The sequence below is a fragment of the Periplaneta americana genome, chromosome 15, assembly GCF_040183065.1.
Source record: "Periplaneta americana isolate PAMFEO1 chromosome 15, P.americana_PAMFEO1_priV1, whole genome shotgun sequence".
Taxonomy (NCBI): domain Eukaryota; kingdom Metazoa; phylum Arthropoda; class Insecta; order Blattodea; family Blattidae; genus Periplaneta; species Periplaneta americana.
In genome coordinates this window covers 103,527,071-103,540,757 of record NC_091131.1, presented here as the reverse complement: position 1 = coordinate 103,540,757, position 13,687 = coordinate 103,527,071, and the positions used below count along the sequence as shown (strand labels likewise).

The 13,687-nt window shown below is 35.1% G+C and overlaps 1 protein-coding gene across 2 annotated transcripts in view; it reads right to left on the bottom strand.

Annotated features, from left to right (window-relative positions):
• MetRS (methionyl-tRNA synthetase 1) overlaps positions 1-13,687 on the bottom strand; it is a 57,564-nt gene that overhangs the window by 41,573 nt on the left and 2,304 nt on the right. For both annotated transcript variants that reach the window (XM_069847934.1, XM_069847935.1), the window contains exons 2-4: positions 7,203-7,363; positions 5,124-5,243; positions 377-520 (exon numbers count right to left, since the gene is read on the bottom strand). In XM_069847934.1, the coding sequence (XP_069704035.1) occupies positions 377-520; positions 5,124-5,243; positions 7,203-7,363 (425 nt within the window). The remainder of the gene's footprint in view (positions 1-376; positions 521-5,123; positions 5,244-7,202; positions 7,364-13,687) is intronic.

Sequence of the window (13,687 nt, the reverse complement as noted above, 5' to 3'; positions counted from 1 at the left end):
ATGAATTTGGTCCCATTTCATTTAATGAAATAAATTAATACATCTTGATTAGCAATGGTAAAAGTGACAGAATGAAAACAGGAAAAAATCGGGATTAACCACCATCTATATTAAAATTCTAATCAAACTTTACAGAGAAAACTCATAAAAGGAACAGTCATGATAGTTACTATGCCTTCGACCAAATTATATTTATATGGAATAATTTTTATTAAAATTATATTTTCTTGAAAAGTTATCATAAGCTATTATTCTAAAACCGATGCTAGAAATATGTTTCTGTTCGTAATTATTAACAAGGAAATAAGTTTTGGATTCTGATGAACAATTTTTCAATCTTGTTAAATTATAAGCCATTTCACCTATGCAAACTGACCTTCACTTGAGGTTGAGAGAAGAGATGTGTAAACCACCGCTGAACATGTGTTTGTTCTGACAAAAATTCTTTCTGGTGTTTTGTTTCTGTGGCCAGTGGGAACAAACTGCTCCATATAGCCACATCTGCTACTGTCACATTTTCCTAGTAAGAGAAATAATAATTAACAATATCTATGTGTGAACGTGTGTGTTAAAAGGCAATGTCAATATAAAATACCATACGCTTTTGTAATATCTGTCACAACATCAATACAGTGTATGAGAAATAAGGTCGTGATTGAAACTGCATGGAAGAACGTGCATGTGTGGAAGCTCGGCAACACCTTGCCTAATCACTATTCATGATCCAGAAGTGATGTAAGGGATCAAGCACTCATTGTTGTCACAGTCAGATCATATGCCTACTTTCCATGTTAATTTCCGAGTGTTATGTTTTGTTGACAGTTCAACAATGTAATACATTAAATTACTGTTTTACATATATTCATATTATCCAATTATATAAGCAGTTCTTTGAAAGAGTGAAAAAAGTGATAGTGATAAAGAAAAAGGTTTAGGTGTTGCACAATTGGAGACTGATTAACAATATGAGGATGTGTGACAACACTGTAACTCTATACTGTTTTCGCTGTAAGAAAAATCCTAATGTAAACATAAGCACGTTGCTGTCATACCCGTGATTGGCTCCCAGTCGAAACACTCACATGACGCAGGAAAATATAGTTCGTATTTGGAAACCATAATCTTATATTATTTGAAAATAAAAAATTGAATTCTAGTTGTTAAATACGATGAAACATATAACTTCACTCATATATAAAATGCTATGTAAAAAAAAAACTATTTTTATATATCGTTATGTACAATGAACGCAGATGAATACCAACAATAACACCGCGGTAGTCTGTTCTTGTAACAAGCTGGCGTCATTTGAGCTCGTAGTTGTTCATGTAAGCACGTGGTACTGAAGTATGGCTTCTGTATCTTCGGTTATTAATCATAAGAGTGGAAACCCTCTCAAAAGCGGAAAAACAAATAGTCTTAAAGGTATATAATAAGTTATGTGATAATTTAATTACAGTAATTATAAAGTAAACGTTTCCTAAGCAAACAATTGCATAGTAGTGAGGTTAGACCTATTGATGAGTAACAGGAAATGTTTAACATGAAACAGAATGTACAACAGTAGGCAGGAACACGTACTGAGAACCTATGGCGCCAAACAGCGGCCACTGAAGCCTCACTTCAGTCACGTGCTATTGTTTACATTACGATTTTTCTTACAGCAAAAAGATTATAGTGCCACGAGGCAGTAAGTAATGTTATTCACAACCTTATTTCTTATGTATACTGCAATGATGTTAATAACTGAGAAAATAACATACCTAAAATCAAAATTTTTATCTTTACTTCATTATATTAGAATTTAATGAGATATTTCACAACAGGTAGGCCTAATTATATTTCTGAAAATGAACTCTCTTCTCTTCTGTAGTATTGTAACTTCTGTTCGACAATGATGTGACTTTTATTTCTAACTTTAACCACACACCTGTCAACAATGGGTATTCCACTCAACACAGCAATACAGTAGTCATTATTGCACTCCACCGAACGACAATGACAATTCACGTGTATTATTGAAAACAACAATGTACTCCTAATTTCAACTAATGTTCACAAAGCACTATGTACAAAACAAAACTGTCAGTTCTCAGTTCGTTTCCCTTGGCTAGTTCTTCTAGCTCACTCACTCAAGTTCACGGTATGTCAAACCCCAAGCCTTCCAGATACAGTTCACTGCACTTCGAACCAAAGACTTTCAGATACAGTTCACTGCACTTCGAACCAAAGACTTTCAGATACAGTTCACTGCACTTCAAACCAAAAACTTCTGGATATGCCACACTTGCCTGGACGCTGCCACAGTTGCGGACCTACTCAAGTTCACTGCACATTGAACTCAGGTTCACCTTGCTTGAAGACTAGCTAGCTTTCTTACAGCTGCCAAAACTCACTGACTGACTTCCGAAGACTAACTCGAACCTTGCTTGCTGCCCAAGGCTGGCTCTCTCCCTCTCTCACTATTGACTGACTCACGCTGAAGACTGCTTGCGCTTTTATTTATTAAATCAATTGTTCTGCCTCACGAACTTTCTGGGCCTCCACAACACTCAGGCTCCAGACGTTTCCTTACGTCAGTCCCCTTCACTCCGCGCTGGGCCCGTAGCTCTTTCCCTTGCTCTGTGCTGTGCCTCAGCATCCACCGAAGCTCAAGCTCCCGTCCCCGTGCCTCCCTCTCACCCCGTGTCATGCTGGATACGCATGCGCACTCCTGAAGCAACTAGAATCTTCCAGCACGGTTGCCACAGTATAATCCTTAGCTCACATATTGTCGAATTTCATAAAAATTTACATATTTTGTTTCCTTTATATACAGCTAGACACAACTTTAAAAATAATTCAACATACGAACACACACATTCAGTAGATCTCAAGTATCATTACTTTTTCTATGTCACTCACTGAAAACTGGAAATCATTTTCATTGGAAAACTTTAGGATAGATTTAAAAAAAAAAAAAAAAAAAAAAAAAAAAAAAAAAAAAAAAAAAAAAACATTTATTGCTCTGTGATCTCAACCCAAAGATTCTGATATCTTCCTATGTGTTCTATATGCAATATTGAAAGATATGAGGAATTAGTTGTAGAGTCTGTGTGGTGTAAATATGTACTTTCTTGTGCTTTGTCAAATATTAATTCTAATCTATTAGTATTCAACCACTCTTCAATGTTCTTGCCTGTAGCATTGATATCTGCATAACCCCATTATTTGGAATGCATATTAAAATCTCCCAGTACTATAGTTTCATGTGAAATTTCAATATGGTTTAAATCTGGAGAATTATTTGGCGGATTCTAAACAAAATATATTATGAAGTGTTCCTTATTTTTCCATAAATCTAATTTTTCAATTTCTACTTTATCTGTTTCATTCATATTTTTTGTTATCTTAAGGTTGTTGTTAAATTATGTTTGACTCCAACTGTAATTTCACTAGTCATCTGTCTAGTTTTGACGAAAACATAAGTTGCATATCCTGTCATATTGAAAAGTTTCTTTTGGTCCTCTAATATGTTAGCTTCCATAATTCCACACACATCAATATCCTCCTTAAGTAATAATTTAGCTACTTCTGTTTTCTCGGCATGGTTTAAGCCTCATGCTTTCCATTGCAATATTTTCACAGAATCATTATGTGTATTTCCTAAAGTAGTCTCCATCTGGAGATCTGATTGGAGGACTATTACTCCAGAATATTTTACTTTGGGAGGCATCTCATTTGAGCAATCTGCAACCGTTATGTTAAGGACACCTTATTTTGATGAATTGATGGTTGCACCATCCATTCTCAATCCCCAATATGTATGGAGGGCCACACCTACCATTGGTCAGCGGGTTAATTTAACCTAGCCGAGAGAGATCCATCGACTGTATCCCTCTTTTTGCCACTTAGGGGACACTTAATGCCATGGTAGGTCAGCATTTGTAGTTTTTAGTATAGCATTTCCTCTATACTGTTTTTGCTGTAAGAAAAATCCTAATGTAAACAAAAGCACGTGGCTGTCATACCCGTGATTGGCTCACAGTCAAAACACTCACACGACGCAGGAAAATATAGTTCGTATTTGAAAACTATCATCTTGTATTATATGAAAATAAAAAATTAAATTCTAGTTGTTAAATACAATGAAACATATAACTTCACTCATATGTATAACAATATGTAAAAGAAAAGCTACTTTTATATTTTGTTATGTACTATGGACATGGATGAATACAAACAGTAATACCGAAGTAGTCTGTTTTTGTAACAAGCTGGCGTCACTTGAGCTCGTAGTTGTTCACATAAGCACGTGGTACTGAAGTATGGCTTCTGCATCCTCTGTGTGCTTGGTTATTAAACTTAAGAGTAGAAACCTTCTCAAAAGCGGAGAAAAACAAATACTCTTAAATGTACATAATAAGTTAAATGAGTTTTAATCACAGTAATTATAAAGTAATGTTTCTTAAGCAAATGAATGCATAGTAGTGAGGTTAGACCTACTTGACGAGTAACGGGAAATGTTTACCATGAAACAGAATGTACAGGATTTTTCTTACAGCGAAAAGATTATATACTTGATGTGACAGTTATACTGCTGTTATTTGGTCCCCAGAGCCTCATTTGTGAAAATAGGGTGCACCATGGGAAGATGAGAATGGGATTTGAGTAGTAGAGGTTATGGGCACATTAACACTCCTTGCAGTGTTATGCTGTCAGGAGCAGGAAATGGATATGGATAATCTGGTAAGCTGCACAGCCCTTCAAATAGCTGAAGACATCACGTCGAAATATTGGGAAGCACAAAGGAGAAGCACATTTTAAAAAAGTAACACACACTGGAGTGGGAGACAGAAAGACACACAAAAACACAAGATGATAAATTAATTTTATTTTCAAATGACACATTTGTAAATAATAGGCTACAGCAATTTCAATAATAAATTTTTAATCTGATGTCATTACCAAAAACTAACTATTTCTGTTGTAACTATTATAAGTTAGCATAAAAATGTAACACAAATTGTACGTAAGTACACACAAGATTATCTCAATTCTTTAATTACTGATGCTGTAATGAATGCAGTTTAAATTAATGTAGTTTGCTTCTGTTATGTGACTTGTGAATGTTCATTACTTACCCCAAAAAGGAATGTTTTTCCAGAGAGGGCAGAGTTGAGGAATGACAGAAGATCTTTCAGCTGAGTGCTTAATTTAACATCTGCTTTCGATGTTGCTCCCAGGAAAAAAGCAAGCACAGGCTGCAATATAAAGTGTTACTTTAAACTATATTTCTTTCAATAATAGTATTGTTGACTACTCAGGTTGTATCTAGCTTTAGTGCACAGTTTGAATATTGCACGGAAGTCACAGGCATAAATTCATACTTCATCTTAAACACAAATGTATATCTGTCGTCAGTGTGTCCTGTGTTGTCTTTAAGTGGTGATCTGGCATCATATTGACTCTGTGAGTAGCATTTTTTAAAATTGTTATTTAACAATGCTGTGTTCAACTTTGAAGTTATCTAGCATCAATGTCCATGAAGTTGTTTCATTCATTTATTATTGTCCTGTATACTTATGATACGCGGAAGACCAAGTATTAGTTGCAAACTCCGAAGACAATTTACAGATGGGTATATTTAAACTAAATAAAATCATAGAAGAACATGGCATGAAGATTTCACCAGAAAAAAAAAAAAAAAAAAAATGGCATTTGAAGGTACAAACCCAATCCGAAGCAAAATTTTTGTTGAAAATGTGATTTTAGATGGGATGTAATATATCATACGAAGGAGAGAATGATGTAAGCAGAAAAATTAACAAATTTTTACAAATATTAGGACTGCTAAACCATACCCTAAAACCAAGTTTAGTACAGAAACATTCCAGAATAAAACTATAAAAAACCCTTGCACTACCAACTCTCCTCTATGGAAGCAAAATTTGGGTTCTGAAACAAAGAGATATCAGCAGATTAAGAGCAGCTGAAATGAAATATTTGCGACGAACTGCAGGATACACACATCTGGACCACAAGAGGAACGAGGATATACTGCAGGAACTCAACATGCAACCATTAGAAGAAAAAATTACAGAATACAGAAACAGATGGCTTGAACACATTTCTCGTATGGAAGCTGGCCATACACCCCAATAAATGCTAAAATACCACCCTCAAGGACGACGACGACCTGGACGTCCACAGAAACGTCTATTGGATCCTGTATAGCTGGAACCGAAACAGGCCAACAATGGCCTAATTTCGTGCCTGGAATATGATGATGATACTGATGTTAGACAAAATTATTTCAGAATAAGATTTTCGTGATGCAGTAACTTTTATAGGTCTCAATGATTAAGCATAAATTGAAACTTACCTTCGTGATGTTACTAGTTCGCAATCATCACAAAGTTTCTTGCTCTCTCACACAAAATCTATATTCGACCAAAGAAAATCGCAACAGCATTTTAATTGATATCTTGTAATTTTTATATCCAGAGTCAATTTAGGTGTATTTAGTCTTGTTTACATGGCAATGTTAAATGAATGAAACGATTTTATGTATTTAGTATGAATAAACTACTTATGATAGATTGTGGTAACAAGAAATCATCTCTGCTACACTTCTTTCTTTAGAATGTAAACCTTCTTGCCAGCATTGCAAAGCACTCGGATGAGAAGAGAAGTACATTCATGTTCTTGAAAATACTGAATTGCTATTTCTAGTTCTTAAACCCGTTAATAATAATTGATTCAACGTAACTACCAACACTGCCAAATAATCGACATGAAAAACAAAAAGTTTTATCACCAGAGAGACTATATTTAAGTCACTTAAATTGTGAATACCATGCACTTCTAAATCTTCTTCCTCTCTGGGAATTGTTCTATGGAAGGCTGGGATGGTCCGTCTTTAAAATATTCCATGGTACAATTTTTGCCACAAAGTGGATCTTATCTGTGGAGGTTAGAGTGACACTGGTTTAAATTCATATATTGTAAAACTTAAGTAGGTTTGCTAACCTGGCTTTCACGATTACAAAAACAACTAGATGAACAGTATGGTTACTCAATATTGGTGGAAATTACTATCTATAGAAATAGCTTCCAATGTAGTGGCATAGTTTTCAGAGTGAGTGTTTTATTATATGACCTGTTTTCTACCAAAAAAATCCAGTAACGTTTTTCCTGCAACTTTCTTCATTCATGCTTACCTGCAACTGTGTAGCTTCCCATTCTAGCCACTGGTCCACTAATACTCTGGAACTTTGTTGAGGTGGGAATAAAAAACAACTGGCTGAATTGCTTGAGAAGAGACGATCACCACTATCCAGTTCAAGAACTGGAAGACGACGTGGAGACTGAAATCGTGCATCTGTAAGATTAACATCAGTAACTACAGTGAATATAATTCAGCAGGTTAACAAATCCTGAACAGATGGAAAAACTATTTTGGGCTACTACTAAATGTACATAGGCCAAATAGAAATGATTGCAACGAAATTCAAATACTAACTGCTGAGCCATTTATACCAGAACCCACACTTTCTGAAGTCGAAATTGCGATAGAAAATCTGAAAAAGTACAAGTCTCAGGTATTGAACAAATTCCAGCAGAATTAATACAACAGGGTGGAAGAGCATTATCTAGTAAAATTTATAAACTTATACTTGCTATTTGGGAAAAGGTAATTGTACCAGAACAATGGAAGAAGTCCGTAATTGTACCTATTTTTAAGAAGGGGGACAAGACTAAATGTAGTAACTTTCGAGGAATATCACTTTTGTTGACGTCATACAAAATTTTGTTCAATATTCTTTTGAGAAGATTAACTCCATATGTAGATAAAATTATTGGAGATCATCAGTGCGGTTTTAGGTGTAATAGATCGACTATTGATAAGATTTTTTGTATTCGACAGATATTGGAGAAAAAATGGGAGTATAAGGGTACAGTGCATCAGCTATTCATAGATTTCAAAAAGTCATATGACTTGGTTAAGAGAGAAAAATAATAATAATATTGTTATTGAATTTGGTATTCCCAAGAAACTTGATCGATTAATTGAAATGTGTCCCAGTGAAGCTTACAGCAGAGTCCATATAGGCCAGTTTCTATCGGATATTTTTCCAATTCACTGCGGGCTAAAGCAAGGAGATGCAATATCACCTTTACTTTTTAACTTCGCTCTAGAATATGCCATTAGGAAAGTTCAGGATAACACAGAGGGTTTGGAATTGAAAGGGTTACATCAGCTTCTTGTCTATGCGGATGACGTGAATATGTTAGGAGAAAATCCACAAACAAATAGGGAAAACACGGAAATTTTACTTGAAGCAAGTAAAGCAATAGATTTGGAAGAAAATTCCGAAAAGACAAAGTATATGATTATGTCTTGTGACCAGAATATTGTACGAAATCGAAATATAAAAATTGGAGATTTATCCTTCGAAGAGGTGGAGAAATTCAGATATCTTGGAGCAACAGTAACAAATATAAATGACACTTGGGAGGAAATTAAACACAGGATAAATATAGGAAATGCCTGTTATTATTCGGTTGAGAAGCTTTTGTCACCTAATCTGCTGTCAAAAAATCTTAAAGTTAGAATTTATAAAACATTTATATTACCGGTTGTTCTGTATGGTTGTGAAACTTGACTCTCACTTTGAGAGATGAACAGAGTGTTTGAGAATAAGGTTCTTACGAAAATATTTGGGGCTAAGAGGGATGAAGTTACAGGAGAATGGAGAAAGTTACACAACGCAGAAATGGATGCATTGTATTCTTCACCTGACATAATTAGGAACATTAAATCCAGACGTTTGAGATGGGCAGGGGATGTGGCATGTATGGGCGAATATGAAGGGTTCAGAACCATAGTGGGCCAAGCGCCATTTACTAAAACCGTAGAAAACAAGGGTTAAAATGAACTTATTTGAAGGAGGTGGGATATGATGATAGAGACTGGATTAATCTTGCACAGGATAGGGACCAATGGCGGGCTTATGTGAGGGCGGCAATGAACCTCTTGGTTCCTTAAAAGCCATTTGTAAGTAAGGCTAACAAACTGGATATTATAGTGAATCCTTTCTTAGCAGGGCTACTTAGTCACTTCACTAATTAATTAATTATTACTTTTTGGAACCATTCTAATTTTGAAGGAAGAAAAAACACATTTTCGTTATACTCAGTGAATACCCTTCAACCAGAAAAGATCCATGTTTTATTTTTTATTGTAGCTATAAGAAGTTGCCAAAATCTCCTATAATGTAATCAAACACTTCCAGATTATATGCAACTAAACATTTCCATTTCTCTTGTTACAGTTCTGTCTGAAGCATAACGAAAATTAAACTATTAGAATATCACAGCTAACAAGAACATTACTAAAAGCAGCCAAAACATTCGAATTTCAGTGATGATGAAATATTGGGAAGAAAATGTATTTCAGCAACACCATGGAAGAAAATTAATGGGCATGTACATTACCCATATGTGATTGTCATGATGCAAAAAGTGGTATAGTCGAACTTCACTTGTGATTTAAGAGAATTACAAACTCTGTATGTACGATGATAATAGTAATAAAGAAGACAAAATGATACAATGGAATTCCTGAATAAATTTCTACACTATCAGAGAATTCTTGGGTAAAGGGAATGGTGAAGGAAAAATAGCGCCAGTTTTGAATAGTGACTTTGTTGAAGCTTTATGTACTCTTCACATAGGCGGATCCAGGGAGGGGTTAAGGGAGGCTTTCGCCCCTCCTCCCCTTAGAATGATATGACAATAGTTACATTTAAGTTTAGCCTATGTAATTATTTTACTATACATACATACATACATACATACATACATACATACATACATGTTCTGCCCATGGGCAGGTCTTTCACTGCAAGCCCAGCATTCTCCAATCTTTCCTATTTTCTACCTTTCTCTTAGTTTGCGCATATGTATTTTACTTTAATGAAATTAAATCCAACAGTTTTATCTCTGCCTTGTACATCAGCAAATAGTTTGCTAAGGGTGAGTATACACTTCGTGAACAATAGCTAGTCCTAGCACTGACAGGACTGGCGACAATAGTAGAAAAATAATTAGCCCCTCCCTTCAGGAAATCCTGAATCCGCCATTGATTCTTCATGCTAGAATCTAAAACATAACGAGCATGTGTTCTATATTTTAACTTTTATTGTGTCTCAATGTATATGTCTTATTTAATTCATTACATAAATATTTTTTCCATGTTTTAATATTTCTTGATCTGCATTTCATGGATACATGCTTAAGCAGCAATACTGTGTGCTATTCTAGCCATGTTTCACTATTAAAAATGTAGTGATAAAAAGTGAACAAATCCTAAAATATGTATTATGCCACTATTACGAATTTTTAAATGTCCATATATGGATTCAAAAATTTTGTACCAGTAAATACATAATCGTTTACTTTTATTTTGATCCCATGGACCTAAGTTCGATCCCTAAGATTTATAACTTGTGTTGAGCAAGTGACAGAGTTTCATGCGGGAGTTCTGGTTCCCCTGTGACATACCAACAAACCTCCATCATCATCTCATCTCATCATGCTGCAGTATAGACCAGTCTCCTGTGGCGTACCCTGGGCTCTGTCAGTAAATTGGTTGCATATGGTAAATGACAAACAGTCATTAATTATAAAAACACTTCCATTTTGATCTGTTCTGTATAAATACTGGTATTTACCATTGTTGTCACTCAATAAGCTATGTTTCATTTTGTTAATGTACATTAAATAGAAAAGGGTAGATTTATTTATTTAATTAAATTTAAAGTTAATTGTGCAAATAACGTTATAATCGAGTTTACGTACAATTTATGAGAGCCTAATTATGATGTACAGATAGACAAAATCTCAACTATCCATTTCATAGAACACGAAGTGGGTCTTGGAAACAAATGCAAGTATGCATGGAGAGAGACAGAAGAGACGAATCTGCCTTCGCATACAATTATTGAACCCATATCATTCTAATTCATAGATAATTGCTATACAGACTAGGCTAGGTACTTAACTATTAAACAAAATCAAGACACTTTGCCTCCTGGTAACTTTCTCACAAACTTCAAATGCTGCACAAAGTTATGTTACTAGAACTTGAAAGAGAAAAAACAAAATAAATTAGGAATTTCAATATTCCTAGTAGTGTCGGTGATTAAAATACATTAATTAATAGAAAACATTTCATCCCATTTGAATTTAAGTGTTCCTTTAAGGGACTCAGCACTCATCATAATATTGAATATTTACTTACTTAATGCTTGAACATAATAAGAGGTTAGCTCTCTTTAGTAATTTTTTTAGCCGGTTAATTAACGACGTTGTATCAACTACTAAGTTATTCAGAGTTGGCGGAATATGTGATAGATGAGGCCAAGGATTCTCCATGTGCTTACCTGACGTCAGAGGCGTCATTTAGAAAAAAAAAAAAAAACAACTAATAATTCAGTTCTGAAGTCTGATTAGTGTACTGTAATATGTAGCTAATCTGCGATGTATGCAATGGAGGGGAACAGGAACTGGCCACCCTACCCCATTGCCTCTTGGTCTAGTTGCCTCATAAGTGGTGCCTTGTTGGAATCATTTGTGAGGTTCAGACCTGTCTTCGGACAGTTCACTAAACAACAACAATTGAGTACACTACTAAAGGAAAAAAAGAAGTGTGAACTGTACTTACAATATGAAAATATTTTACTTTTATAAACCTTAAGAAATAAAACACGAGATAGTTAATGACTTTGCTCAAATGAAACCACTGTGTTACCCCTTAGCTACATTAGTGGTTGTTATGTACTGTAAATAAAAGTAAATTTTTTTCTTTTTGTTAACTGAAATTAAAATGTCTTTATCAATAAAATGTGTGTTAATTTCTTTGCAACTACACCATATTAACAACAATTGCATGTAAATTACATATTGCATAAGTACGATAAGAAGTTAGAAGTTATACCAATGTGTGGAAACTGGTTAATATACTGTAAAGCGGGGTAAACTTGACCATAAAAAATTCCCATGATATTGGCTCTATTTGTGACAAAGAAAAGGAGAAAACATAATGCATCTGATATCATGGTTTAAATCCTTTTTTTTTTTTTTATTGCCAAGGTTTAGTCTAGTTTATGAGAAAACAGTTCATTTCAGAGTAAATAGGGAGGGAGTATGCCATGCAATATACCCTGTAAGGTCTTCCCTAAAAAAATCTTGGCTCCTCACACAAAACTTGAAGCGACGCCCGTTTGATATTTGTCTTGCAGTTGGGGAAAATCTCAGAAAAATCAAGAAGGTATTGAACTCGCCTGAGCAAAGGTCTAGATCAGCAGGAAACGCACTACCACCTGAGCTATGCTAGTAGCCTAGCTATTTCTATGTGAGACCATCAGTATTACATAGGAAACTCAGGTCTAAAATACATTGTTACTTATGTACTGCATCTGAATCAGCAGACTAATCTAACTTTGTGTCATTTTCAGAAAAAAAGGTGACACTCCATTTCTCAATATCCTTCTCCATATAACAAAGAGAACAGATATCAGAAAAAAATGTCTGGTGCTGAAATGCAAAAAAAGTGATAGATTTTAAAAGAACATAATATACATTTGCTTACAAAATAAGGTAATCACATGCTGTAGAGAGTATCCATTTTTATTAATCATTCCTTGCCTTTCCTTCAAAAGTGTCAGGGGAAACTGTGATCAATAGCCTATTACTGTAAAAAGATGGCAATTTCCCAGAACTTGTTTTTCATATGATTATCACCGTAGTTAGTTAGCTGATTTGATGTCATTGTTGTTGTTTAGTGAAGACAGATCTGAATCTCACAAGTGATACAAACAAGGCTCCACTTATGAAGCAACTAAGCCAGGAGATAATGGGGTAGAGTGGCCAGTTTCTTTCCTCCTTCATTGCATACATCACCGACTAGCTACATATGATACTCTGACTACTTATTTACTAAATTATTTTAACAAGTTATAGGCATAAACTTACTTACAAATGGCTTTTAAGGAACCCAGAGGTTCATTGCCACCCTCACATAAGCCCGCCATCGGTCTCTATCCTGTGCAAGATTAATCCACACTCTATCATCATATCCCACCTTCCTCAAATCCATTTTAATATTATCCTCCCATCTCCGTCTCGGCCTCCACAAAGGTCTTTTTCCCTCCGGTCTCCCAATTAACACTCTGTATGCATTTCTGGATTCGCCCATACATGCTACATGTCCTGCCCATCTCAAACTTCTGGATTTAATGTTCCTAATTATGTCAGGTGAAGAATACAATGCGTGCAGTTCTGCGTTGTGTAACTTTCTCCATTCTCCTGTAACTTCATCCCTCTTAGCCCCAAATATTTTCCTATGAACCTTATTCTCAAACACCCTTAATCTCTGTTCCTCTTCAAAGTGAGAGTCCAAGTTTCACAACCATACAGAACTTTTTATTCCTTTGTTGTGGTTGTGCCAGTCCCATTCCGAGGCTTATTGTATGTATTCGTAACAACCTGTTTTTTACAGTGATGGGTTGTTAGCCCTTCACCCAATCTCCAAGCTGGAGGACCATTTGTACGAGGCCTACAACACAATTTTGCTGGTATTGTGCATTGTCAATCTCCTTTAGTGAGGTGTCTGAATTGTACTGAGAAAGATGTACTTTTA